The 27,735-nt window shown below is 34.5% G+C and overlaps 2 protein-coding genes across 4 annotated transcripts; both read right to left on the minus strand.

Annotated features, from left to right (window-relative positions):
- Positions 1 to 11,875: 11,875 nt before the first annotated feature.
- On the minus strand, positions 11,876 to 19,307 carry LOC142611669 (UDP-galactose/UDP-glucose transporter 7). Of its 2 annotated transcripts, none has more exons than XM_075783768.1 (9): positions 19,132 to 19,307; positions 18,821 to 19,021; positions 18,295 to 18,400; positions 17,963 to 18,208; positions 17,166 to 17,276; positions 16,890 to 17,048; positions 12,810 to 12,953; positions 12,383 to 12,576; positions 11,876 to 12,261 (listed from the first exon to the last, which is right to left on the minus strand). In XM_075783768.1, exons 2-8 carry the CDS (start codon positions 18,859 to 18,861, stop codon positions 12,412 to 12,414), a joined length of 972 nt encoding a protein of 323 aa, XP_075639883.1. In that variant the 5' UTR covers positions 18,862 to 19,021; positions 19,132 to 19,307; the 3' UTR covers positions 11,876 to 12,261; positions 12,383 to 12,411. The 2 variants fall into 2 exon arrangements, with proteins under 2 accessions (XP_075639883.1, XP_075639884.1); XM_075783769.1 differs by having other exon boundaries at positions 19,153 to 19,283.
- A 2,417-nt stretch (positions 19,308 to 21,724) lies between these two features.
- LOC142613925 (SUPPRESSOR-OF-WHITE-APRICOT/SURP RNA-binding domain containing protein 1) lies at positions 21,725 to 26,432 on the minus strand. 2 transcript variants are annotated; one of them, XM_075786443.1, is made up of 4 exons: positions 26,303 to 26,432; positions 24,555 to 25,658; positions 22,798 to 23,066; positions 21,725 to 22,703 (listed from the first exon to the last, which is right to left on the minus strand). In XM_075786443.1, exons 2-4 carry the CDS (start codon positions 25,592 to 25,594, stop codon positions 21,943 to 21,945), a joined length of 2,070 nt encoding a protein of 689 aa, XP_075642558.1. In that variant the 5' UTR covers positions 25,595 to 25,658; positions 26,303 to 26,432; the 3' UTR covers positions 21,725 to 21,942. The 2 variants fall into 2 exon arrangements, with proteins under 2 accessions (XP_075642558.1, XP_075642559.1); XM_075786444.1 differs by having other exon boundaries at positions 24,555 to 25,598; positions 26,303 to 26,424.
- Positions 26,433 to 27,735: the final 1,303 nt, after the last annotated feature.

The following is a 27,735-nucleotide window of genomic DNA, read 5'->3' on the forward strand; positions in this document are numbered from 1 at the left end:
TCTATTTTGCACTTTCCGAAGGAGACTGATAATGGCATTTTCCTTCCTGAAGGAAATAATATCATGGATCTGATTAACTGATGTTCTTATGATATTTGTTATTTGACCAGTTTAAGAATGTTTTGTTATTATTTTTATGTGAAATATAAAAAGTTAATCAAAAAAATCAATTACTTTTTTATTTCTTCATAAAAATTATTTAAAAATATTTTCTAAACTAATATATATATATATATATTTTATATATACAAGATAGAATTCTATTATAACCTAATCTAAGTGTATATGTGCATGAAGCTCTCTCCTAGAGACTTAAACCCCGGCCCTTACCCCCCACACCCCACAAATACTTATACTTGTGGAGTAACCATCACACTAAAGGTATGCGGTGGTTAAACTAATATTCTTAGTAAACCTGTTAATTTTTCCCTAATATTATTACTTACCTAGAAATAAATAAATGTTTAGTTCTTGGCAACTTTCTCCATTTATCTTATTTTCCTTTTTCTTAGGAGAGGGAGTTAAGGAGAGGCCATAAAGGTGACTGACAACTTTAAAGCTTGAAGTAGTTGGATTATTTAGATTATTGTCAATGTTATGATTCTTTCAAATTGCATAACAATTAACTAGTTTTTAAAGGCATTGTGCTTTGCTGGCTTAAGTAGCTAAGGAGTTAAATTTAGATTTGACACAGGCTACTTTTTCTTTTTCTTTCTGTTCTCTTGGACAGCACTTCTCTTTGGTAAGTATATAGGACAACAACCTCGTTCTATCTTGATTATTGATTATGAGTTATAAGAAAAATAGCCGAGATATATATTCTAATTATTTTGCCGCAATACAATACGAGTAATTCTTAGGTATTCTTATAATACAAATAATGGTGTTTTTTTCTTTTACATTTATGGTGGGATTTACTTGTTAAATTCATGATAGAGTCCATTATAAATGTGAGAGGAGAGAACAATATTTCTCTGTACTTGGAGTACCTAAAATTTTTTCATACAATATAATATAACATGCATAAATAAAAGAGTTCTTATATATAATTTACTATTAGTTTGAATTTCTAGAGATTTGAATTCGAACTTTGATTGTTTCACACTTCTTCCACATACTTTCTGTATAAATCATGTGTACATTACGTGTTAAATGTAAGCATTTTTTAAAAATATGAATATTTTAGTATTTTTTGTGTAAAAATGTGTATATTGTATATGCAAAGTATACATTAGGAAGTATGAAACAATAATTAATTCCCTCTAAACACAAGTCCTAACTATTAAGTGAACACTTCCCATAAATCACAAAATTAAAACAATCACAAATTGTGAAATTGTTAACCTCATATAGTTTATGAAAAGTTTGATTTAAATCGCATGGTCTCAACTAGTTATATACTAACCTTATAGTTTTAGACATATCTTTAAACCTATACTCAATAAAATGCACAATTTTTTTTTGTCACATGTGCTTCAAACAATGTTAGAGGAATAGTGAAAGGAGGTTTAAATCATTATATTTAAAACTATTAAGATTTAATTGAATATTTTGAAAGTTTAAGGTTTATAAAACATATCTAAAATTATAAAGTTTAAAAATGTATTAGGTAACCCCTATACGTATATAGACTCATTGAATCTCTCTGTCACAAATCATATTGGTCGTGTTTCAGTTTTCCTTGCATGGCTTTGTTTGATCTCTCTCTCTCTCTCTCTCTCTCTCTCTTCACAGCTCTCACACACTTGCATCACATAGACGCCACTTTAATTCTTTTAATATATACTCCTTTGAAACAATTTGCATTTCATTACAGCTGGAAAGTAAATATAAATGACTAGATATAGATAATAAGTATATGATTGCATGAGATTACTATGCACATTTTTTATTCAATATTTAATTTGCAAGATTCATGCAAGTTCTTTCTTTTAAAATGAAATGGTCGAAAAAAGAATTAATTATTCAGATTCATATGCAGATTTGGACTTAGGATTTGAACACTTCATTTGGGATATCGTAATCGTATCATAACAGTGTCCTATCTACTATATCTAGGGATATTTGCAGTGCGGTTTTAAGCCATTTTTAGCACTGCATTTTACGGTTCAGTTTAGCCAAAACCATAATCTCACTGCACCTCATTTTTGCGGTCACATGTGTAATGCGGTGTAGTTTTGAGTTTAGCGAAAACCATAACTGTAGCGCACCTCACTTTTGTAGTTACATGTAGGTGCATGTAAAAGATGTGGTTTGAATGGTTTGAAACTAGTATATTTTTCAAACTTTTGGCTTTTTTTGCCCCACTCAAAACTGATTTTTCCCGTTGTTTTTGGCCAAGTTTTAAACTAATAAGCTAATTTTTTTTTTCTTGCTAGCTTTTCTAATTAACACTTGTTAGGGTTATTAAATTTTTTTTTATTTTAAAACTAGGGTTATTAAACTATTAATAATATATTTAATACTAAAAAATAAAACATATTAATATAGAGAAAAAGTACGGTACTGTGCGGTATTCTTATTACAAAACCGCAAACTACATTGTACCATGTGGTGTGGTACACTGTTACTTGTGGTGTGATTATGTCATTATACAGGCGGTTTTGGTGTGGTTTGGTATACACCTCTAGCTGTATTATGTTATAATTTTTTTAAAAATGCGCGTATCGTTGTATCATATACCTGCGTCTATTTGTATCCATATCAATGCTCATGCATCCTAGGTTTGGACATTGTATGCAGAATATGCATTTATAATGAATTTGTTTTTCCATCGATGATGTTGGCTTAGCATTTGAAAAATTAATTCCTAACATGTAAGTGTGAGCCAGCCAAATTGGAATTGATTCTGGTTTGGCCAAAAAAAATGTTGAGAATCAATTCAGGTTACTCCTAGCCATAGGGAATGGCCTAAAACTTTATAGAATGATTGTTTCTAATGCTAGTACGATTTCATCACACTTCAATTTTAGTTTTATTGGGACAAAATTTTTTTGTTCCTTTCTTGAGTTTAAAAGTTCCAAGTATAAGAATTAAGAAACAAGTTGCATATTATTAGACTAATTCAATCGGTTTAAACAAAGTGGACAATCAACCATGTCATGATCCTTATGAAAAGACACATATATACATGACAAGGAGAGATGAATCAACCCTAATATTCCAACCCAACGAACCAAAAAGAAGAAGAAAAAGAGAGACGGAGATATCAAAGGGGGCATTATCAATATATCAATACATATAACAAAGGCATAAATGCACTTTTAATCCCTAAATTTTGCATTTTTTCTATTTTGGTCCCTACATTTTCATTTCACCACTTTTAGTCTTTAAATTAATTAACGTATTCCATTTTGATCCCTACCGTTACTCAATTAACAGAAATTGCCTATGTGGCAAACGGAATACACACTCAACACTCATAATGCTTACATGGCTATTAAAATAATAATAATAAATTTTAATTTTGCATTTAAATAATGCCACATCAGCATTTTAATATTTAAAAAATCCACGTCATTAAAAAAATTAATTTATTAATTTCAACTAAATATAAAAAAAAATTTAAAAACAGATTATTTAAAAAGAAATTAAAAATATTAAAAATAATCTATTTAGATCAGAGTTTTAATTTAATTTCTTTTAATGCGTGTTCTTCTCTCTCTCTCTCTCTCTCTCTCTCTCTCTCTCTCTCTCTCTCTCTCTCTCTCTCTCTCTCTCTCTCTCTCTAAGACTATGGATTGTTAAGAGAGGTTTGGTGCTAGTGGAAGCAATGGTTGATAACAGGTTGTTAATCGAGGCAGAGGACGAAGAAGAAGGCGGCGGCGGCAGTTTTAGCTCGAAGCCTAGAGTTTCGGTGGACAGGAATCGGCAGTCTCTTAAATTGTCCTTCTCGTTCATAGCCGATGGACTTTCTCCCAAGTCTAAATCTCTGTATACGAAGCTTCCCTCTCAACCTCTCAGTCCTCAAATTGGACGGCTCTTCCTTCGGTAATGCTCTCCTTTTCTTCTATGAGGTTGTTTGGTTACCGAGAAAATCGATGAATGTGGAAAATGTGCTTTTTTTTTTTTTTTCTAAATTTGGAATAAACTCACAACAACTAAATATCAAGTTAATGGATTGTGAAGTTTTCTAATTCAGGATTTGAACTTATTTTTAGATAGCTCAGTGATTAAAAATAATCTGTTTAGATCAGAGTTTTAATTTAATTTCTTTTTAAATAATCTGTTTTTTAAATTTTTTTATTTAGTTAAAATAAAAATTAATTTTTTTAATGATGTGACTTTTTTAAATATTAAAATGCTGATGTGGCATTATTTAAATGCAAAATTAAAATTTATTATTATTATTTTAATAGCTATGTAAGCATTATGAGTGCTGAGTGTGTATTTCATTTGCTACATAGGCAATTTCTGTTAAGTGAGTAGTGGTAGGGACCAAAATGGAACGCGTTAATTGATTTAGGGACTAAAAGTAGTAAAATAAAAATGTAAAGATCAAAATAAAAAAAATGTAAAATATAGAGACTAATAGTGCATTTACTCCTATAACAAAACAAATTCAGCAAAAATAATAATAATAATAATACATCTAACAAAACATGTGCATTGTGACGTAACTGAGGGGGTAATCAATAACATGAAGATACAGGTGTGCCACTCGGCCCACTCCCATTGAGATATATATATATATATATACACACACGGATAAGGATTGGGTAGTTGGCACATGTCAACCTCTTAAAGGGTTCAGTACTTCTATTCTCGGTTCCATACTCCTAATGCATGTCTAGCCGCGAGAAACAATGAAAATTCAGTTGTTCTAAATTCCTCATAATTTGTTGAATATTACATACAGATTATTATTGTGGTGTGCATGCATTTGTTTTTGAGTTAGAACTTTATGTCTTTTTCCCTTCCCTCTTATGTGTGTTTGTTTCTCATTAATGGAAAAAAAAAAATCCTAATAATTGCCTTTTCCAATCCAATAAAATTATGTTATGTCTATTATTCGTTGAAAATTTGATATTTCCTTACAAAACTCAATCAAAATAAATAAATTTTTAATAATTAATAAATAGAACCATAATATTAATATCTACATAAAATATTTTCTCATTTTTTCTAAGCAATTGGGAGAGCCTCTTCTCAATGTTGGAGTTCCTAACTTGGAGTTAGATTAATCCCTTGTCTCAACAAGCAGGGGAAGAGAGGCCACAGTCCCCTCCCCCAATTTTAAAATTTTAAAAATAATTGATATATATATATATATATATATATATATATATATATATATATATATATATATATATATATATAACACTAAGCATCTCTGCATGTGTGTTAAAAATACTTAGTATTCTAAAAAAAAAAAGTTCTCAATTAAATTTAAACACAGTTGTATAGAATTTAATTGTTCTTGAAAAAATTAACACTATTCGTATTGTATATATCATCATAACCATCTGTAAGGACCAAAAATCATGCACAAGCCCAATAGCTCAAGGGAGGTCCAATAATTCAAGGCCCAAAACAATGAATTTGTAGAAAGTGAACAAAACAACAAAGGACAATGGTGTTCTGATGATTTCTTAGACTTTTTTCTCAAAAGAACTTGCTACACTTCTCTTAGCCCTCTTCCTCTCTCCTTCCCAAAAAGAAGTCCCCCTTACTAGTCTCTTTCCTCCCTATTTATACTCTTTACTTTTGCTATCTCAACCCTTCATCCCTCACCTAACTAGCTTCATTTGCTGACACTTGTGCATTTGCTGATAGTCAGTAATGAGAAGAAGTTCTTGTGCTGTGCCTTGTACTGTTCAGGTTACCTCCACATCAATGCAACAGATAAAGCTTGTGCTCCCTATTAAATGTGGCCAGAAAGCTTGGTGCAGAGCATTAAATGCGGCGTTCATAGTTACCTACCCTCAACCCAGATATTTTTAATATTTCTATTATGCATCACCAATTTACCCTTTGTATTTCTCTGGGTAATCCCGCTTCTGCATTCTCGGATCCTCGGGCACTTGACTTCCATCCTACTTATCATCTCCTTTATTCCTCAAGCTTCACATTTGATCCTCGGGTCTCCGTCCTAGGTCCGCGGGTCCCCACACCATCCATATGTTTGAATTTAATTAGAGAACTTAATGTACTTTACATCTAAGATAAAAAAAAATTTGAGATAAAGTTTTAACTTATAGTGTCCGTTTCTGATGATAACTCTTTATTATCATATCAAAACACCAATAAGTATTTGATAAAGACGGAGATTAAACTCTAGATCTTTTATACAACCATCAGAAACTTTATTAGTTAAGCTAACTAGAACCCAGTTTTAAAGCAACCAATACCCCCACTTTTTTTTTTTTAACATCCTAAATACCAACAAGAAAAAACAACCTCCGATTCATGTGTTGCTGCTATTGGATGACAAGTTACCTATTCTGTGGAAGGGATTAGAACACATATATATGTCTTACATAGTTTCATTCTTGCCTATTGTTCTTATTCTAACCCACAAAAGTGCTGCAGCGCCGACACATATGGTATCCAAAGAACTGAAGAAGACAACCGCACACTCAATAGTCAATATCCAACTTGCTATTAAAAGCACACCCCAAATGCTCCCTAACCCAGCAATTTTGTGTCGGCTAAATTTAATGTATAGACTATAGAGGGTTCTACTTAGATACTTTCCGTTTGTTTTAATAGAAAACCTTGTGTAAATATAGTTTTCCTTGTTTTTCAGTGTTTGGTAGTATAAAAAAAAATGAGTCGAAGGAAAACTATATTTGGTCAACATAAAAAATATGGCTTATTTTTTGAGATTGTTTTCTATTAAATTTTTTTGGAAAACAACTCTATCTCACAGCAAGTTAAATAAGGGAAGTTAGGAGGCTGTTTTTCAACTCATTTAAAATTACTACCAAACATTGAAAAATGAAATAGTTTTATAAAAAATGTTTTTTAAACAATAACTCATTTTCTAGAAAATATCATTATTGAAACAAAGAGAGCGTAATGGGAAAATGAAAGTGGACTGTGTACCATTCCATGTTTAGAATTGAACCTTTGATTTAGCTATTGCATTTGTATTGCTTTTCTGGTTATCCACTTAGGTTTTGTATTTAATCAATGCACCATCACTATTGACCTGGTCACTAAAAGAAGCCCACTGCCCACCTCAAAAAAGTTAATGCAATTCCTATTCAACAATGTGCCTAAAGCATCAAAAACAGTGGCCAACAAAGATCTATTTTATATCCTAAAAACTTACTTTATCTATTTTACTATCTCATTTTATAACTCTCTCTCTTTCCTGTTTTTATTATTACAAACAACCTATTAAAATAATATAAAATATACCTAAAAATAATATTAAAAATTATTATCTATTTTGACTCAGCAGTCACTAGAAACACAACAGCACCACCAAACACTAACCTCAACCACCCAACAACACCAAACACCACCACCACCACCACCACCACCATCACCTAAACCAAACCCAAACACTAAACCAAACCAAACCCACAAACCCCCCATTGTAACACCAATCCCATAGCAACGGCAACCCACCAACGACAACATATCACCTGCAACCACCAAAAACAACGGCAACCCACAATAGCACCACTGAAACACCCACCTACAACTACACCATCGAGACAAAAGAAAAAGATCCAAAATTTGCAAACAAACAGCTAAAACAACAATTGAGAATGAGGATTTGCAAATCTAAACACTGATTCATCACCGAAAAAACCCAAACACACAGCGAGCAAAACCACCTACCCACGGCGGCCCACGATCCCACAGCGAATAAAACCACCCACCAACGGCCACCCATGCCAAAACAAACCCATGCCTACCCACGGCCACCCACAGTCCCGACGAGGCCACGCCGATCTAAAGCCTCGCAAAGCAAATCTGAATCCACCGTGAGAGGAAGAGAGTAGAGAGCGTGAGAGAAAGAGATGAGAAAAAAGAAAAAAAGAAAAAGAAGAGAGAGTCAAAGGAGTCTAACTCTAAAGTGAGAGGATGAGAGAGAAGAGGATAAAAAAATTATAAATTTTTTACATCCTCATGAACAGTAAGTTGCAAATATGCAACCACCGGAGATGAAATTTTTTTTGGATTTGCATATCCAAATGTGGAAGGAATTTTTTAAGGGTTCAGTTGGTAAAATAGCAATTGGAGAGGTTTTACACCTCATTGCTAGTGCTCTTATTATGCACACTTTTTACACAAAATATGTTTCCTCTATCTTTAATGTTTCATATAAAACATGTGCTTGACAACAAAATTTGGAGCTAAATTGAGCTTGCAATGCATATAATTTAAAATTATACACCCAAGTTCAATGCTCAAAAAAATTGCAGCAAGTATACTTGCCATTGTAGATGAACATAAAGTGAAACAAAATGACACAAACAATAATTAATGTGACCACAATTTGTCCATGAACACAATTTCTGATTTATTCATAGTACATGAACATAAATTGAAACAAAATGACACCAAAAAAAAAAAAAAATAGTGTGACCACAAGCCACACCTAAATCAATAATAATACAAACTACAAAGTATCATCATTCGTCAAAAAAGAATAGCGTACATAAATGCTTAGGTTTCAATTGCATGCAAAATTTAGTGGCTGACATAATTGAATATCTCACGTAAGTCATAAATGAGGGCAATATCAATACTTCAGCAATTATTTCCCTTTGAAAAAGGGAAAATTTTCTCTTTTCCTGTAAAAGATGTTTTTGCAGTGAGAGCCAAACACGAGCCCTTAGCCTAGTACTCCAGCCAGGCAGGCCCATAAAAGGCCTCATCTTCGAAGTTCAAGCTCACTTCCACTTGGCGACAATTCTGGCCCAAGCCTAATTTGAGATGATGTGAGTTGTGAGGCATAAATCTCTACTTTGGTTAGCATTCTTGGCTAAGAATCAAATTAATCTGCAACTAATACACCATACAAGACTATGAAACATTCAAGTATTACTGAGAAAAATAAAAACTGTAGAAGACCCAGATTTCAGTAACCCAATTATAACATCTTTGGGTACAATCTCAAAATGTAATTTTTGTTAAAGATAAATTAATAGTTGGGATGAGAGATTTGAACCTTAAATGTCTACACTGAAAATATCATTTGATGTATTAGTTGAGTTACAAAATTGTTGGCGAAGAGTCCACTTATTAAGAGACACCCCACATTTATGATGAATCAGGAAATAGCCAACTCTCGCTTCCCATAATACTACAATCAAAACATGAGGCAGGATTCGATAGGATCATTAATCTTGCCCTTCAGCTATTTTTTGTGCAATATTGTCTACACATTTTTCAGGATGACTATAGAAACAAACTACAACGATGATTAATAATGATGAAAATACCAAAGTAAAGATTTTATAGTTAATTTTGATTAAAGTAATATCACTTTCATATGAACCTATAATTTAAAACTATTTTTATTATGTATCATACATATAAGTAGTTTTAGTGAAAAAATTCAATGTCAATAGATTCATTGTAATAACAATAACTTCTAACTCATTCCAAGACAAACAGGGTGTTTAATGTTTTTTACTTTACTACAGAGAAATATCACCACGAAAAACCCCCCACTAAGGAACAATCAACATTCTAGTGCAAAAATGTTGTCTTTTGCATGATGAAAGATAATTTAGGATGAAATCAGCATTGACAACAATGGTAAAAAATATACAAAATGGAGTACAAAATTCGCACTACAAGTCAGTCATATACTCGTAGCTGTGGCACATCTGGTTAATGTAAAGGGTTGTAAATTAACTCAAAGAAATGTCTCCTCTACAAGCCGAAGGCAGTCTCAATCTCACTCTCAGAGACTCAAACCGCAGCCAGTTCAATCCTGGGGCAACCCATGTGTGTGCACATGCATGGCCACATGCATATGTAAAGGTCTGGACATGGTACATTATGTGTGAATTGATTGCTTTGGCAAAGAGTTCTTGCACGGACCTAACAAAATCTCACAACATATGTCAAAATAAAATGAGAAAAAAAATTAGACTATGAACTATTACAACTCAAAATAAAAATGTTATGAAAATATTATAAGATTTTATTGTATCTTTAGATCTCAGGACCTCATCTATATTGCTAATAAACACTTTTAAAAATAGAAAAAAAAATTTAATGAAAAAAAAAGAGAGTATGAGACGTTTTGAGTTAACTTCTTCCACCTAAGTATGACCTTATATAGCAGCATACTACTTGCTGCTGTTGGGCTTGCAGGAGCAAAAATCTGAATGAACATAACTGTACACCTAGAACATTGAGCATGCTAATGAGCATAAAGCTTTTTTTCTCAAGCTGTTGACATTGATTTGAATTTACAGTTTTTGTCCGAAGCAAAAATTAAGTTATGCAGTGACTACCTCACAGAATGTAGGTGTTGATTTGAATTTACAGTTTTTGTCCGAAGCAAAAATTAAGTTATGCAGTGACTACCTCACAGAATGTAGGTCTGACACACACATGGGTTCCACATTATGTGAACTAGCGGCTGCATACTATCTATACTGCCTCTGTTGAAACTTGAAACACAGTGGTCCTTAGATTTTTAGCACTCAAGTCAAGACATCCCACCATTTAATGCAAATTATTTCGGTCTGTCTCTATCTTTCTATGGCTGTGTTTCATCTTAGATTTTATGATTACACTCGTGAAAGGGGAATGTTATGGAAAATTTTGCAAAATAGTATAATTTTTTTTAAAAAATTGTTAAATAGTACATGATTAAACTTATTTAGTTATGTAAAATATTTTTTGGAAACTCGAATTCCAATGAAACTCAAGTTTTAAGCATTATATTTTATCAGAATACATAATGCTTGGAACTTGAGTTTTGTAAACTCGAGTTTCACTAGAACTCGATTTTCACAAACTCAAATTCCAAAAAACATAGTAAATAACTAAATAAATTTGACCGATTGCCTTTTTCCTAAAATAAAATACTATTGGGCAAAAAAGGCCGGAATGTTATTGTCAGCTTTGATCTACTGTTTCAGGATTCAAAGGAGTTAAATTTGTTTCATTCTCTTTTCTATTCATTGTCAATTAAAAAATCAAATTTACAAATATAACCTTTGAATATCAATTTTGATCCTTAAATTTTTTATTTGAAAAATTAACTCTTGAATATTAGGTTTGTAACAAATCATTTTGTTAATATTTTTCATTAAATCCTAACAAGAACAAATTCCCTAATATTTTCAACTAAAATATTTAAGGTTCAAATCTCTTTCCCTCATTTTAACTCTTGAATTTAAAATATTAAAAAAAAAATGAAAGTCTAACAATTTTCCTTAAAGTCTAAGGTATTAGTAAATGATGTGCATGTGGTTTTCCCACTTAATAATTTTGAAATGTTATTATTATCATGTGACATTAAATGATTAAATCCATTATACTCTAACAGAAAATATTAAATTTAATTTATCACGAACCCAATGCCCAGAGGATTAGCTTTTTAAATCAAAAGTCTAAAGAACAAATTGAAACTCATGCCAAAGTCCAAAAATAATATTTACGAAAGTATTCCAGTTTTAGTCAAAGGCAAGGCTTTTGTCTAAATGTCGTTCTTGTGTCACCCAATCCAACGACTACCTGGTAAAAAATTTAGCACAATATCTTACGTGCAATATATTAGGTTTTTCAATTAAATTCAAACACCTATTATATTAAATTTAATTGTCGAAAACATAATACTATTGTTATATACAAGTCAAAGTACAGCGAAAGGAAGCCATGTCCCTGACGACAATTTGCTATCCAAAACTGAATGCAAAATACAACCAGGGAACAGAAAGAAACAAAAAGATTATCAGTTTAAAGTTCTTTTCCGGAAAAGGGAATGCATTCAGCGAAAAGAAAATAGGACAAGTATCAAGTTTGTTACAAAAAAAGAAGAGGGGAGAAAAAAAAGAATATGATTTTCCATCAGAATAGAAAGGAATTGTATGAGGGGCCAAAAGATGAAAGTATTGTGGTTGCATGATGATAACATTTAACATTGTTTATGGCTATGATATACATTGATTTCCCATGAAATGGCAGTGGGGGTACAAATCCCATCATCTACAACAATAAACACTGATAACTAGAGTTCTCTTTTCTGATCAACCTTCTTTACCGTATTATGACCGAAAACAAAGTATCCAAGCTAACAAATCTTTTTCATCTCTGCACAGCTCCATAAAGTTTATGCTGTTGAAGTAAAGTTACTAACTACTATTAAAATAGTTAAATAAAAAGATTATCTCATTGTTGATAAGTAATACAGTAAGTAATTGACTGAAAGTTGAAACAGAAAGCAATTGTTGGTCACCTGCAATCCTTCAATAGTCAATAATGCTTTTATTTTCTATGAGCCTCAAGATCTGATATTAACTTCGGGGGTTTGTTCTTCTTTTGCTGATATTTGGCATATGAATACCACACCCCACCAGCTGTGTTGATAACCAATCCCGTCACGTTTAAAGCATGAACTTCCACACCACCCAGCAACACAAAACCAAGAGTCTGAAAAGCAAAAATAAATAAATAAATGAAAGCATATGTCAGATATATGCACTTGAATAGTTCATATTCAGTTTCCTACATGCTCTTACAAGTGTAAAGACAGGAAAACAGAAGGAAAATTTAAAGCCCTCAAGAATTTCATAATGGGCTGGTTGTTTGAGAAGTCTAAATTTTCCTTCCCTATCACCAAAGTTCTGTACAACAAATAGAGCCCAAGGATATTCCATGCATACCGTGGACCCAACTCCTTTAAGGACTCCAACTATTGTTGTTGTTAGAGCAGAGTTGACTATGGTACACAAGAACATGGTGAAGTTGAGGACGATGCCCATCACCAATGAAAGAATAAGAATCGCCAAAAAGTATATGGAATTACTCTGCATATTAAGAAAAAATTTAACATTAGATATCAATGCTATATAGAAATTCATAATGTACATTTATATGCCAACAACATTAAATAAAAAAGAATACTTTTCTCTAATGTAACAGAACAAAAAACAATTTTTTGTGATCTAATAATGTTAGCATAATGAAGAACCCAAATGAGCCCCTCCTACTTTCAGTTTCTTCTCCTCTGCATTCTTAAAATCTTTACTCCTCCACTAGGTCAGGGCAACTCATACATATTTCTCAACCAATAAGCCAGACTTTTGGATGTGATATGCGTTGTGCTCTTTTCAAAGACCCAGGCACTTAGATTGTATATGGTATACAAGAACTATAAAACTACAAAGATGCACTTTCTCAATAACCAATGATGGACTATGAGCAAGTGTCAAGGAGATTCAGTTATTAAACTTCAAGTTATTCGAAGGTTTTCCAAATCATAACACCAAAAAAATGGCTCTCTTTTTCAGGATAACTCTATTTATTCTCCCAGATAGAACTGTTATCATGACATCAGATAGGGTTTCACATAGACCACTTTTTGAAGGCAAATTTTCAATTTCAGTTATGATTTAGAAATATCCTTATTTCTTAATTTCATAATGCCACCACAAGAATCTTCCACCAAATTAATTTTTGTCTTATCTAAAAGAATCCTGCACTTCATATAGGCTTTCTCAAAGCTGGTAAAAGAGTGGAGTACTTCAAATTCTAATTTCTATTTGCTTGAAGTGGACAGAAACTGGAAAAACTACCACCACCACCTTGGGAAAGCTTGATCCACAACATCATCTGAAACAAACTTGAGAAGATCCAAGGAAAATTACAATCCTATATAACAGTATTCTTCATTGAATGTCCTGAACTAGCCATAAATTATCTTATGAACTTGAAAATCCTATCCCTTATAAAGCGTTGTTGATCTCTATCTTAAGCTGAGAAACAACCACAATTACTGGAAGTGCCAGCGAAAGTTGGTAACATGTCTGCAGGCTAAGAAATGTGCATCCTATAATTTTTTTTTTAATGTTCCAAATTTTGGAAATTAAACCCACGCTGTACCATGAGCTGCAAATTCAAAGGTACACACTGTACCCCTCTAGTTACTACTGATTTCAACACACTGATGGTGAATGTTTCTGACATGCTTTTTCTTTTTTCCTCTTTCGTTCTTTTGACAATTTCTTCCTACAAGCTTCTTTGATAAGTAATTAATGCTTCATTGAAAGAAAAACTAAGCTTTACAAGAACCCAAAGCACACAGGCAATGTACTAAGGATATCAGACCAAAAGACTAAAGAGCTTCCTACAAGCTTCTTGCACCCCACAAACCTGTGATGCTTCAATCAAATAATTCCTTATACACTTCTCATAAGCTCCTCTTGTCCCTCTTCACAATCAAACAACTCCTTAATACACTTCTATAAGTTTCTTCACTTACTCCCTTCTTTTCACTGCTCTCCTCGCCATTACCAAGAACCCACTTCCCATTTCAAAATTTCCCACCTCAACAACAATTCGAAAGCCATTACAATTCAAAACTTAAGGAGAATCTTACTGGGGCCAAAATTCCTTTTCAAAAAAGATCCATATGTCTCCTTGATTATAAACTCTACTTAGGTTGTTTCCATTACATCTCACTGTATACCAAACTGTACTCAATGATTGTACCATGTAAAAAGGTAAGGACATTTTTAAACAGGTAGCAAGAGAATTAAATAAAACATAGCCACGCAATGAACACAGGAAACCATACTTTTTCTTTTTTTTGAGAGATAATTACAAACATATTGCTAAATCTGCAGCTTGAACCCTTTCCCCCCTAGACCCCCTAGCACTTTGTGCATGAGGAGGTGTCAATTCAGCTACAAGGCCTTTAGCAGGAAGCCATACTTTTTCACGCTATAAAGAAGTGATACATTTTGATAACATCACAAAATGCAACCGGCTGCCATTTAAGTGCAAGTCAAATCAGTCTTTCAAAGAATAAAATTGAAAACGAAACTTCTAAAGGATGTTTAAGTGAAATCCATTTTTTTCCATTGGTAAGTAACACACACACCCGATGGCTCACCCTCCACCCAACACTTATATGGGGAGTGAGGTGCCAAATTATCTAGAGCTTGTTGGCTTAAGCGAAATCCATTTTAAATTCAAATTGTAGGGAAAATTATTCAAAGATACAGAAAGTAAATATAACATACTTGTGTGTGTGTGCGCTCTAAACTACACGTATTTTGTGTTCTCTAAAGACATTGTGCAGGCAAACGTTAAATTTTATTTAAAAGTAATTATTTTCCTTGGTCTATTCATGAATAATAACTTAATAAGTGAAAATGAAAGAATAAACATCATAATTTTTTTTTAGAAACAATAAACATCATAACTGAAATCCTGTTTTTAACCTTTTGGAACTGATTACACAGTAAAAAATAAGGGGAAGAGGACGAAAAAAATGAAGAGCAAAAGCCAAGGCTGGAAATTCAAGATCCAACATGAACTGGTGTATGAGACACCAGTCCCTATGTTATGAATAAGAAGTAAGGACATCCATATTATCCCAATCTTTATCTATCAAAAAAAAGGACAACTAAATAATATCTTAGACTATATTGCGGTACAACATAGAAGACAGTAAAGGACCTATTTATAATAAAGTGACCACATTTTACATTGGTCATCAACCCACTGCAACCCTCCTCTTTCTGGGTTTGAGACCGTCTATGAGAAATATATACAAACACTAAGCACTAACCAGCTGACGTAGTACAAATTGGGAATTTGTATACACGAGATTGTGATTGCTATTTAGGGTAAGGAGAATTTGTGAGTCTAGGGAGTACAATTGTTGAAGAAAGGTTAGGGTTCAAGATGAGTTTGGTTGTAGCAGAAAAGAGAAAATATTTGATTTCGGGTTGCAGGAGGGGTGGGGGGGAGGGGGGAGGAAACATAAATTGAATTTTTTCACAATCTACGAACCATGTGTGTAAACAATATCCATGAGCAATACTGCAAGAAAGAAAGGAAGAAAAGGCAGAAGAGAAATGGAAGGGAAAAAGAACAATAAGGCCAATGTGCCTCAATAAGAAATTTTTATTAAAGAAAAAAGACCCCCCAGTACACGAGAAGCGTGCTGGGGTACAGAAACTTACATATTACAAATGTGCCTCAATACTCAAAAGTCAGAACATTCAATATTTTATTGATCAATTATAACTTGTTTAAGTACAATAACACACTTGTATACATCCTAAATCTTAACTTCTAGTAGAACTAGGACTTTTACTTTGACTAGTAAACCAAATCTAATTAAATTGAACCAAAACCCGCACATAAAGGCCCATAACTAAATCAGGTTTTCTTATTAACCCAAGGTCCACAACTATTGCCCATACCCAATGTTTGCAAAATTACTAAAATAGCCTTGACTCTAGAATAACCAAATAATATATAACAACCTAATTAACTACCATGGACACTTAAACCTGGGCTTTACCATAACCTTAGGCTTCCAAAGAGGATATTACTTTTCTAACCATACTATAGTTATGCCATCACCAGCTGTGAGCAAACATAGAAGACTGGATCATATACAAATTAGTCTCAATAGCAAAGAGAATGTCCTTAAAAGTGCTATACATGAAAAAATTTGGCTCCTTATCCACATGGACCCAGTTTCAAGCACCAATCACCAATCACTATATTGTCCACATGGAAAGAAAAAACAATGGTGCATCAGAGAAGGAGCAGTCAGCATGTATTAGATTTAACAACTATGAAATAATGCACATCATAATTCTTCTAGTATAAAAATGCACAAGATAATTCTTAAGTAGAGTATTATTCCATGCCCAAGCATCCATTGCTTTCCAAAACAATATAGTATGAATGCTAACAAAAAGAAAACCAATTTAGATTCTGACCTTTGCAAATAATAGTGCTAAAGAATTTGGAAACTCTCCTGTAGCTATGATGACAAATAACAAAAATGGAAGGGACAAAAAGCTGTTATAGAACATGATCTCAATTGAAGAAAGCCCATCCTCTGCACCAGACTTCTCTACCAACACTAAATACATAGTCTGCATTTGAATATAAGCAATTCCATTAGTAAAGCATGCATAATTATGAGCTCCAAAACAATTCTCGGTTTTGAAACTAAAACGTATCCAGTGATAGTTAAAAAATAAAGGTCCAACCTGGAAAAAAACAGAAGTAAGGGCCAAGCTGTATCCAAAAAGGTCAAATGAAAAATCTCCTAGAGCAGCTATGATAACTCCAGCAGCAGTCAATATTACTGAAAGTGACACCTGACATTTGATATTGAGGCCATCGATAGATTAAAACCAACTATTCAAATTTAATAGCCATGAAGATTATCTGCTCAGTTTTAACATGAAAAATATCAAAGATTCCAAAAAAAAAAAAGCCATTGCATTTATAACAAACAGAAATTACTGACTGAATCAAACATTTAAGTTCTTTATTTAGATCAGTACAGGCAACACAACACAACACTAACAGACCAATTGATAGTTGGGTTGGGCTTAGTTAGATAATGTAAATTTTAAAAGATCCAAACTAGAATTCAAATTTTCCAGACAACAACTAGTTGGGTAAGACATTGTAGACATGCTTTTCTCATGGAAATGCAAGAAATATGTTGTTCCCATTCTTCCACCTGTAGGCCAAAAACTTGTTCCGGATATGATGCTTGAACATCACATATGCTCGTTAAAAGTATTTAAGCTTGTGCTTATTAAAACATAAGTAGCTATGTAATCATGAAATCAATAGTGTACACAGTATCAAATAAGCTTATGCTGTTGGAGTAAAGTTAAGCATCCCGGTGTACAATGTTAACACAAAATTTGGTCAATACCATTAACATCTTATTGAGTCAAAAACTATAAAACTACAATGAAAGCAGTTTCACATAAACTAAACCAAAGAGGTTGATTAATTTACATGGTAATTTAATAAAAGCTACACAGACCTGTATTGTGGGTCTCCCCTTTCCCGAAAAGAATCCAGCAATCAATACAGCTAGGGGTGTGAGTCTCTTTATCGCAATGTACATCGGGATATTAACTCCTTTCAGACTTGCCAATGCAAACGCGACATTAGCATTGTAAAACAGTGAAATGGGGAGAAGCTTTCTGGCCGTTGCCATATCTAACGCTTTGGCTTTTGTGTATCCCATTCTTCGACCAAAGTGTATAAGCATCGCTGTTGCCATTTGCTAAGATAACGATCGACACCAAAAATTATTAAATTGACATAAATATCATTGAGTCAGTGCTATATTTAACTTCTTCAAAACGATACCTGCAAGGTGAGGAGGGTCATGGAGTGTGCATACTGCATAAGTATGGCTTTATTGATAAAAACCATCGCCATTGAAGCAATCCCATATGAAATGGCTGCAGATAAACTGCATTGACACAAATATCACTGAATTAGAACCCGCCCAATAAAAATTTTAAAAAACAAAATAGTGTGATTAACAATTCGATTCGACAACGATTAGATAAGATAACTAAAATCATATGAAGGAATTAATTTTGTCCTATTTTACCCGAACCGCATTGCCATTGATATTAACAGACAATTTAACAATCAAGCACAAAAAGGACAAATTTAAACGAAGAATAATTAACCAGTAGAATTGCTTGAACTGAAATTCAGAACTGTTTATTAATAATAATAATAATAATAATAATAAAGTTTCCAAGAATGCTTAAGCTGAAATTCAGTGATTAGCAAATAAATATCTATAAGCACGTGTTTGTGTGTATAAAAAGTAAAATATGCATTTATGTATGTATGTATGTATGAATGTAAAAGAAAGGACCTTAAAAATGGAGTTATATCAGAATCACTGTGATTTTCCATGGCTGATGATTACGATGACGATGACGATGACGACGACGATGATGATGGTGATGATTGATTATGAGATCGAGATATTGAAAAAACGGTTTCTTCTGTTACTTGAGTGACGACATCAAATCAAAAAACAGAAAGCTCCAATTATAGCCTATGCCCGAACTCACTGCCACTCAATCAAAATCAAAACTAAGAAATTAAGAACAAATACGAAATTGAGATTAGATTTTTAAAAAAAATAATAATAATAAAATACAAATAAATAAATAAATAAACCTGATATGGATTAAAAATTACATGCGAGGTTTTTTTTTTTTTTCTTTTAAAAAAAAAAAACTGGGTTAATGAATTTGAGATCTAATAAGTGAGGGTTTCTATCACAGTTTATGTGAGTCAAAGTAAAGGAGTGTAGTGTTGAGTGGGAGAGAAACAAAGTGGGTGTATAATAAAAACAATAGTTTGTGTAGTTGGGTGAGTGAGTCTTGTGGGACTTTTGGATTTGGGAGTGGGTGTGAGTGATGGCATTCACATTCACATTCACATTCACATTCACATGGGATTGTTGCAATGGCTTTAGCAAATTTTTCCATTGGAAAATTGGGAAAGCTATCGGCTATCGCCATCTCATGCGGTATGGGTGACATGTTGTTCCTGATAAGCCGAGAAAGGCTGAGGCTCTCTTGGAACTTTCTTGATTTTTTTATGCTTATTTTATTGTGATTAATTATTGCTAATGGACCCCATAAACCCAAGTTTGTTTGTTTGTTTGTCTTAACCTTTGGGAATTGGGGACAAATGGGAGTGGCGTCAAGACACAAGCCAGCTGGACAGGCGGATCTATCTTGGGTGGACAAAAGTAGATTTTTTATTAAAAAAAATAACTATAAAAATCAAACTATCTTGTTAGTTAGCATTGTTTTGAAACTACTTAAGTATCTAACAGCTTGAGTATAACAAACTCAATTTTGGATTGCTAAATCAAGTACAATAAACTCGATTTTCAGCTAAGGTGGGCATTTGCTCCACGTAGACACCGAACTCGAGTCAAAAGAACTTGAGTTATGTCATATAGAAATTGAGTCCATATGACTCAATTTAGTACCACCTAAACGCATAGATCAATAACCAAAGATCAAAATGCAAAGATCAGCAAAACCCAAAGATCAAAATGCAGAGATCAATAACCAGAGATCAAAATGCAAAGATGAACAATGAAGAAGAAAGAAGCAACGATGTAAAACCCAGCAAACCAGAGAAGCAATAACAAAGCAACCTAGGCGGCAAAAGCTTCAGGCGACGGAAATCGAATCGGGCGTTTGGTTTCTCACCACCGCTCCAGTGGAGGAGAAGAACACGTTGGAGTGGAGAGTGGGTTTGATTTGTTTTGAGTTTTGTATTTGGTTTTGTTCATGAGTTTTTGGGGCTTGGAAGTGAAGAGTGAGATGGCATCTGGAGAAAGTAAAAAAAGGAAATGAAGAACAAGAAAGTCAATCAGTTCTTGAAGCAAAACTAAATCAAGTTTGTAGGACTCGATTTCTAGACGATTGGACTCGAGTCCATTTGACTCGAGTTCTATGTCTACTTGGACAAATTTTCACTTCAGCTGCAACATGATGTTGAAATCAAGTTTATTGTACTCGATTTAGCAATCCAAAATCGAGTTTGTTACACTCGAGTTGTTAGATACCTAAATAGTTTCAAAACTGTGCTAACTAACAAAATAGTTTGGCTATTATAGTTATTTTCAAAAAAAAAAAAAAAATCCAGACAAAAGTCATAAAAGTATCATTATATTTTCTCAAAAAAAAAAAAAAAAAAACTGTAATTGTATATTAGAGTGTTACATACTTGCATCATTTGCAAACCAAAAATAAATCGTAGAATAAGAGATTTGGGGTTCAATTTTCGCCTACACCAAGAATTGGTTGATGTTTTAGCATGATTATAAAGAGTATAATCATTACAAGCGGATGTTATAAGTTGTACAACTCTATTAAAAAAAAGTATTGGGTTTGTCTTACTATAAATCTAGAAAGTGCTTTCATAACTTATTTTACAAGACGACGACTTGTGATTAGTGTACAATAAAAGTAATATTAGTGGTAGTTTTTATGCGAAAATGAGGTTACATTAATCATAATTTGCTATTTTGAATGTTGTAAAAAATAGTTGTGAAAGTTGTTATGATTGTAATAATATTGTTTGTCATATGGGGTTGTGCAAGCAATCTGCTACATGTGTAATGGTGTTGTGCCACTCTTCCTCTTCCACATTTGATATCCTTCCATTCAAGATTAAGAACCTCTGCATCCTCTTTTGCTTTTAATGAAATTGGTTTGAAACTTTGAATCAAATGGGAGAAAACTTTAGATGTTTCCCCCATTTTCTTCAAAATCAAAAGGTTCAAAAGTTTCTAATATGGTTTATTTGTATACTTGATATTATCAAATTATTGGTTAATTACATGACTACATGGTATCTTTGACATATAGTTTCTCGGAATGGGGAGAGCAAAATGTTTTTAAAAAATGAACGAATATATTTCTTTAGATAAGTTTAGTTTGATTGACTTTATTTTGTTTCAAAATAAAATGTGAAATACATAAAAATTCATTAAACTATAATCTCTTCCTATCCAATTTCAACCAAATTGGGACAACTAAAGTAAACATAGTGGGTTTAAAGGACTTTCTCATCCCTCCAGGCCCCAAAGCCTGTAAATTCCAAATTCTAAGTAATTAGCTACAGCTATGCTGCAAGTCCTCACAGTTTCTGCAGCCTACACTGGAAATAATAATGTTTGTGACTAGTGACATAGGTACATCATTTGGTCATTTATCATCCATCCCAGTTCGAGTCCAGAAATCCATAAGATGAAAAGAAACTTTGTATGATTTAACAATACGTCAAACTGTTTACATCTGGTTAGTACATGAAAGCATTAACATTTCTAAAAATCAAAATTCTAGATGGCACCATAGGTTAATTAAGTTTGTCGCTCCACATCAAGTCGCCATTCAAAATCAAGTAAACCATTCAAATTCAGCCTTATTTTACAATCTCTGATGACAAATAACTGCATGGGTTCTACCTGGCAGCAGCTCTTGCGCTCATGGATGAGTGATACGTGGTGCTTCTTTGTTTCCTGTAAGATGTATAAACATCATCATATTGACTCACCTCATTTGGATTAGCTGTGGCCCCAAGTCCCAGCCTTCCAGAGCTAGTTGATCCTGGTTTCCGATCTACACTTCCATCAGCATAAGTCCCAGTCTCTGGGTCCAGTTGCAGGTTTGGGGGAGGGGGGATGCAAGCTCCTCCCTTTCGTACTTGAGGTTCTCTGTCATACTCGTACTCATCATCTTCATCTCTTGAATCAGAATTAATGGGCCCTTCAGAAGGGTTGACCTCTCCAATTTCTTTGAAGAATTTTGACACTCTCTCAAGAATTTCGGATTGAGGTACAGTAGATGGAGGTATTACAGTTGGTATGTCCAAAGGGCTCATGGGAGAGTAAGGCACCCCGCTACCAATCTGCATCTTTCTGACCATTCCAGGAATAAGACCAGGTGGAAACAAAGGATATGGCGGCAATTTTTCGCCACTGCTAGTCATACCCGGCAATAAATGGGGTGCAGCTTGTTGGTTTGCTGGTTGAACAGAAGATGGTATGGGCATGGATCCCACAAAAGCACCAGCAGGGACTGAATTGGGGAGAAATTGCTGGGTCATTACAGATGGTGGGATTACTTGGGCAGAGGCAGCATGTTTATCAAGATGCTCTTGATCTGATAAACTCCTATCAGGTTGCCATTGTTGGATATTGTGGTTTGACATCTGTGGCAATCCTGCATGAAAAGAAAATTAAGCGAAATTTCTAGCATTGACAATGTGAGAACTGCAAGGCGTGCGCACACACACACACACACAGGCATAGCTTACCAGCAGCTGGATCTGCTGAACCGCTAATTGTAGGAGGCCCTGGGAAAGAAATAGTTGGTGGTCCACCAATCATCTCAGCCTTAAGTGCATCAATAGTATTCTGATCATAAATATCTTTAGAAGCCCACAACTCTAAGATTTTCTGTAACCTTGTCTGGTTTTCCTCCTTGTTTTGAGGGTTATGATAAATCCTCCCAAGCATGGAACCTAAAACAGGTTTAAATGCATGGGCTTCATTATCAAAATCGGGGCTTGTCCTCCTCTGTAAGCTGCAAAAATTGCAAAGCAAAAGAATCAGGAAAATAGCATATGGGAACATTTAATATGTAGAAAGCATAAAAATAAATTGCAGCAAAGAAAAAATAAATAAATTGGAACTAATATCCCATAACTTGACTAAGAAGTAAGAACAATACAAATTGCATGCAAGATATTTTTTTTCTTAATAAAAAAAAAGAACAGAACAGAAAAGAAAAGAAAAGAAAAGAAAAAGGTCATTTTGCAAGAAAGGAAGTGGTGAGGACTTGTATCACAAACCACAGGAACCTTCAATTCAAAAGAAATTTGAGTACCAGTAAGTACTTGATGGACTTTTAGAAGTAAAAACATCTACTTTAGATAAACAAAGCAGAGAAAGATTGTGGGTTCAAGATCCACCAAGTGTGTGTGTAACTTACAAATAAAAGTCTTTGAGCCAAATAAAAAGGAACAAAATCTGGAGGGGGCTTTTTCTACTCTTTCTTTTGGGTTGTCAAAGTATCTGCAGCTCTTTGAGCACTCTACTATTCCCTGGAAATCTCCCAACCCACATATATTCAATTCCGCAATGACTGGAACATATCCATAGGGTGGCTACCACAAAGCAACATGATTTAAATTCAGGGCTGACACTTATTTAGTTATTTAGTTTGAAATAAAAGTTGAAGAGTCACTCAGCCAAGTCTGAGGGCTTGAACTTATCTTAAGGGAGCCTCTGATGTTGGGTTACTGATTTTTCTAGTTAAATACTATAGAATCTAAATTATACAGCCATACTATGTTGATGGACAAAGGGTGCAAATAAACTAAAAGCTTTCCAGTTAAGGAAACTAAGGTCCATAGTATTTGTGATTAATTCTCTACAAGTTCCTTGTTTTCAATGTCACAAGGGAATGTCCAGGCCAAATTTGATGGATTCTTGTTCAAATCAGCCAACAATCTCACCAACACAAAATCAGATAGCCTTCAGGCCTTCCTAAGGAATACAAGTAAAAACAGCCCCCATTCCCCCAACACACACACACACACACAAAAGGAGGAAAATATATAGCTTTTATCGTTTTGAGTTACCGAAGCTCCTAGAATTATGTTAACCAAGATCAAAAAATTAATACCTTTCACATTTCATTATGGAGAACAGACAATGAATAAAACTAACAGTCAATACAAAAGAAAAAACAAAATAGCTAACTAAAGGCTTCTCTGTGTGTGTTTGTGGCCCTCGTATTGTTAAACTTAATTGCCTACACAGCACATGTTAACTGCAAGACAAACAAATTTATATTGTATCCTTGGAAGTATTCCCCAAAATAACCATAGAAAGACAACATTAAAAAAATAAATGAAATATCACATAAATGAAAAGACTCATAGAGAAAGAGCTATCAGACATGGTGTACAGCAAGAAAAAAGTAATTGATGAACAAAGTGTCAGGAAAGCGTGAGTAGCAATCATAAGTCTACAAGATAACATGATTTATGCAGCAATAGAATGATACCTGTCAAAAAGAATATCATTGGCAAGGTATATTATATGCAGTTGCCGCTCAGAATCATCTTGGACAAAAATCCTGTCTCTAAGTGCCTCAGCCAGAGCAGGTGCAAAAGGAGATCTCTGCATAAACCAAATTTTGGCACCCTTAATCGACTCTTTTGTACCATTAAGATTATTCAGCACATTGTTGAGCTCCAGTGCAACATCGGATGGAAGTGGTCCAGAAAGACCTCTGAAAGACTTGGATGACTGATCATAATCTGGTCGACCATGAATCCCAAAAGTCTGAGCATGTTGATGGTGCTGCTGCTGGTCGTAGAATGGTGGGAAAGGAGGCTGGTGCATTTGAGCACCCAACATTGATGCTGAAGCCCCAACACCTGCAGCTGCTGTATTTATTGGAGGAGCATTTAAAGGAGATGGACTCATCATGGGATTAGGAGGATGCATCATAGGTATAGAAGAGGATGGAAAAGGAGAATTGAAGGCGCCACCTGGAGCATGTGTAGCTAACCAAAGCCTATAACGGTAGTAAGCATGTCCCTCCCCACCAAAAAGAAAGCCATATTCAGGATTATCTTGCTGCTTTTCACGAATCATAGCTTCAAATTCAGGGCCATTCTTTGCAGAATACTCAACAAGTTTGTCAATGCGCTTGTGGAGCTCTGGATCAGAAGGGGGAGAAGCTGGAGGTGGAGGGGCATCGTATAGTCCATGAAAAGGTGGAGGAGCGAGAGGAGGGGCTAAATGTGGAGGGAAAGCTTGTTGTGGCGGCTGTTGCTGCTGAAGATGAAGAAGGTGAGGATGGGGCTGAGGATGCGGATGGAGTTGCTGTGGTTGCTGCTGCATGTGGTGGTGATAAGGGAATTGTTGGAGAGAAGGATGTGGGGGAAGGAACGGAGGACCGTGCACCGATGGAGGAAACTGTTGATGCTGTGGAGGAAATCCAAACTGTTGCTGCTGTTGCATGTTAGGGGGTTGTCGCTGCTGCTGGGCATACGCCATAGCAGAAGCTGATGCATAATCATGAGGCTGTCGATCCATCACCCTGTAGAATGAATCAGCTAACGAAAAATTCAGCAGCCCTTGTCACAATATTCAACGTTACCTACACCAAACATACACACCCCAACCAAAAAAAAACATTATATAGCAAGAGATATGGGCGTTGTTTTAAAACAAATAAGAATTATAACCAGAGAAATGCGTCTTATTGTTTCAATACTGACTATGATGACTTAGATTGATACTGAATTAGTTGACTGCCTGTTAATTGACATGGGCTGATCTAGGAACCACAAGGAGCCTCGATTGTGACTAAACTAATCCTTTTTTGGGTATAACACAGAGGCTAGCGTATTTCCTTGGGTCATTATACTAACACAAACCCCATTTTTCTATGTGAAACTAACTTTGATTTATAAACACTTCTTATATACTTCACCAAAAACCCATTTAAAGAAGAACACGGAATATGTATATATCCCCAACTATGTTGTTTACTCCATTGGTTTTTAAAGGCTAGTGTACAATGTGAGACAGCAATCAAATAGAAAAATCTACAGACATCGGAGGACAGTAACTAATGCAATAGTACGTACAAACAGCTAAGAATTGCTATCTTTTGTTGTCACCAGAATAATTAAAAAGTTAGCAATAAGAGACGCATATGACAAAATTTTAACTTTGCATTCAATCTTCTCTTTTTTATTTATTTTTTCTTCTACTGGGTCTCAGTGGCTACAGACTTACCTTTGTTCTTTATCGACTGGATTTCTCAAATCTCGATAGCTCCAACTCTCTCACTCTGTTGCTCTTTCAGTTAGATTTTTGGGGGTTTAGGGCTTCGTTTGAAATAACGAGCAGATAGATTTTTTCTTTTTCTTTTTTTTTATGTTTGGTTAAACTTTACGTATTTATAAACAATACCCATAGCTATTTTATTATTCACTCCTGTCCCCAAGATAATAAATGTAAATTTCATTCTTGGACTCCTCCATGGACCATATGTCTTATTGGCAAGTCCAATTAAAATTTAAATAAAAATTAAGAAATATTAGAAAATATAGATCAATTTTTTAGAAAAATTAAAAAAGAAACAAAACAAAAAACTAGGTAGAATATTCTCAACAATATATAATTGTAGATGCTCATTTTTTTTCCGAGCTCAGCAGGAAGGAAGACCCAAAGCCATGAGCAAAAGAAAGTATTGTGGAAATGCCATTAAAGCAAGTAGCAGGAATAACGGATAGTGGGTCTAAGGAGCAGATAAATGGATCCTGAGGAAGTAAGTGGGCTTAGAAAGGCCCGGAAGAATGTAACAACAAACTCATGGGCTGTATGGATGTGGAAAAAGTGAAAATGGGCCATGGTTGCTACAGCAGGCCCAAAGTAGCGCAAGTAAAGAAAGTAAGGGACCATGGAAAACCCATGAGCCCCAAGGGAAAGGCGAGAAATACTTGGGCTGAGGAAGCCTAAGAAGTTAATAAAAGCCCGTGGGAAACATAGAATTAAAAAATGGCCAAGGACACCCAAGAGAGTAAGCGGGCTGAGGACGCCCAAGTGGAAATAGGCGAGACAATAGGAGCCCGCAAGTAGCAAAGGGTCCAGTGAGATCATTGGGCCCTCAGAGAAAGAATAAATAGAAAATGTCTAAAGTGGCCTAGAAGGCTTGGGTCAAGTAGGCCTCATGACAAACATAACAAAATTGGGTGGTAGGAAGCAAGCAATAGGGGCTGGGAATAAAGGCTTGAAACGGCCCACGAACAGGCATGGCCCAGCCCTTAGAAGATGCAAACCATAAATAATGAGTCAGGCGAAACAGCCCACGCCAAAAGAAGTAAAAAACGAGCAGCAGACTGGGCAGTTTGACCTTCAGACCGCGGTAGACAAATGAGCAGCAGACAGAATTTGAATAAGCATGGAGGCAAGGCACGCGCAAGGCCCAGACACCACCAGCCTGTACCCAGCCAATACAGGAAATGGTGAGGTCATGGGTCAAAGGTAAAGGGATATGGTCTGGAAGTAGGGAGGGAGAAAACTCATTTTTGTGTTTCCTGCTCAAGCCCTTTTGGAAGCAATGTCCTGCTAGGAAGGCATACGACCTAAAAGAGGCAAGGTTGAGTGGGAACTACTAGGTGCATGCCGTAAGAGATAGAGGGAAGGAGATTATTCACACCATGGCA

Source organism: Castanea sativa, chromosome 10 (assembly GCF_040712315.1).
Source record: "Castanea sativa cultivar Marrone di Chiusa Pesio chromosome 10, ASM4071231v1".
NCBI lineage: Eukaryota > Viridiplantae > Streptophyta > Magnoliopsida > Fagales > Fagaceae > Castanea > Castanea sativa.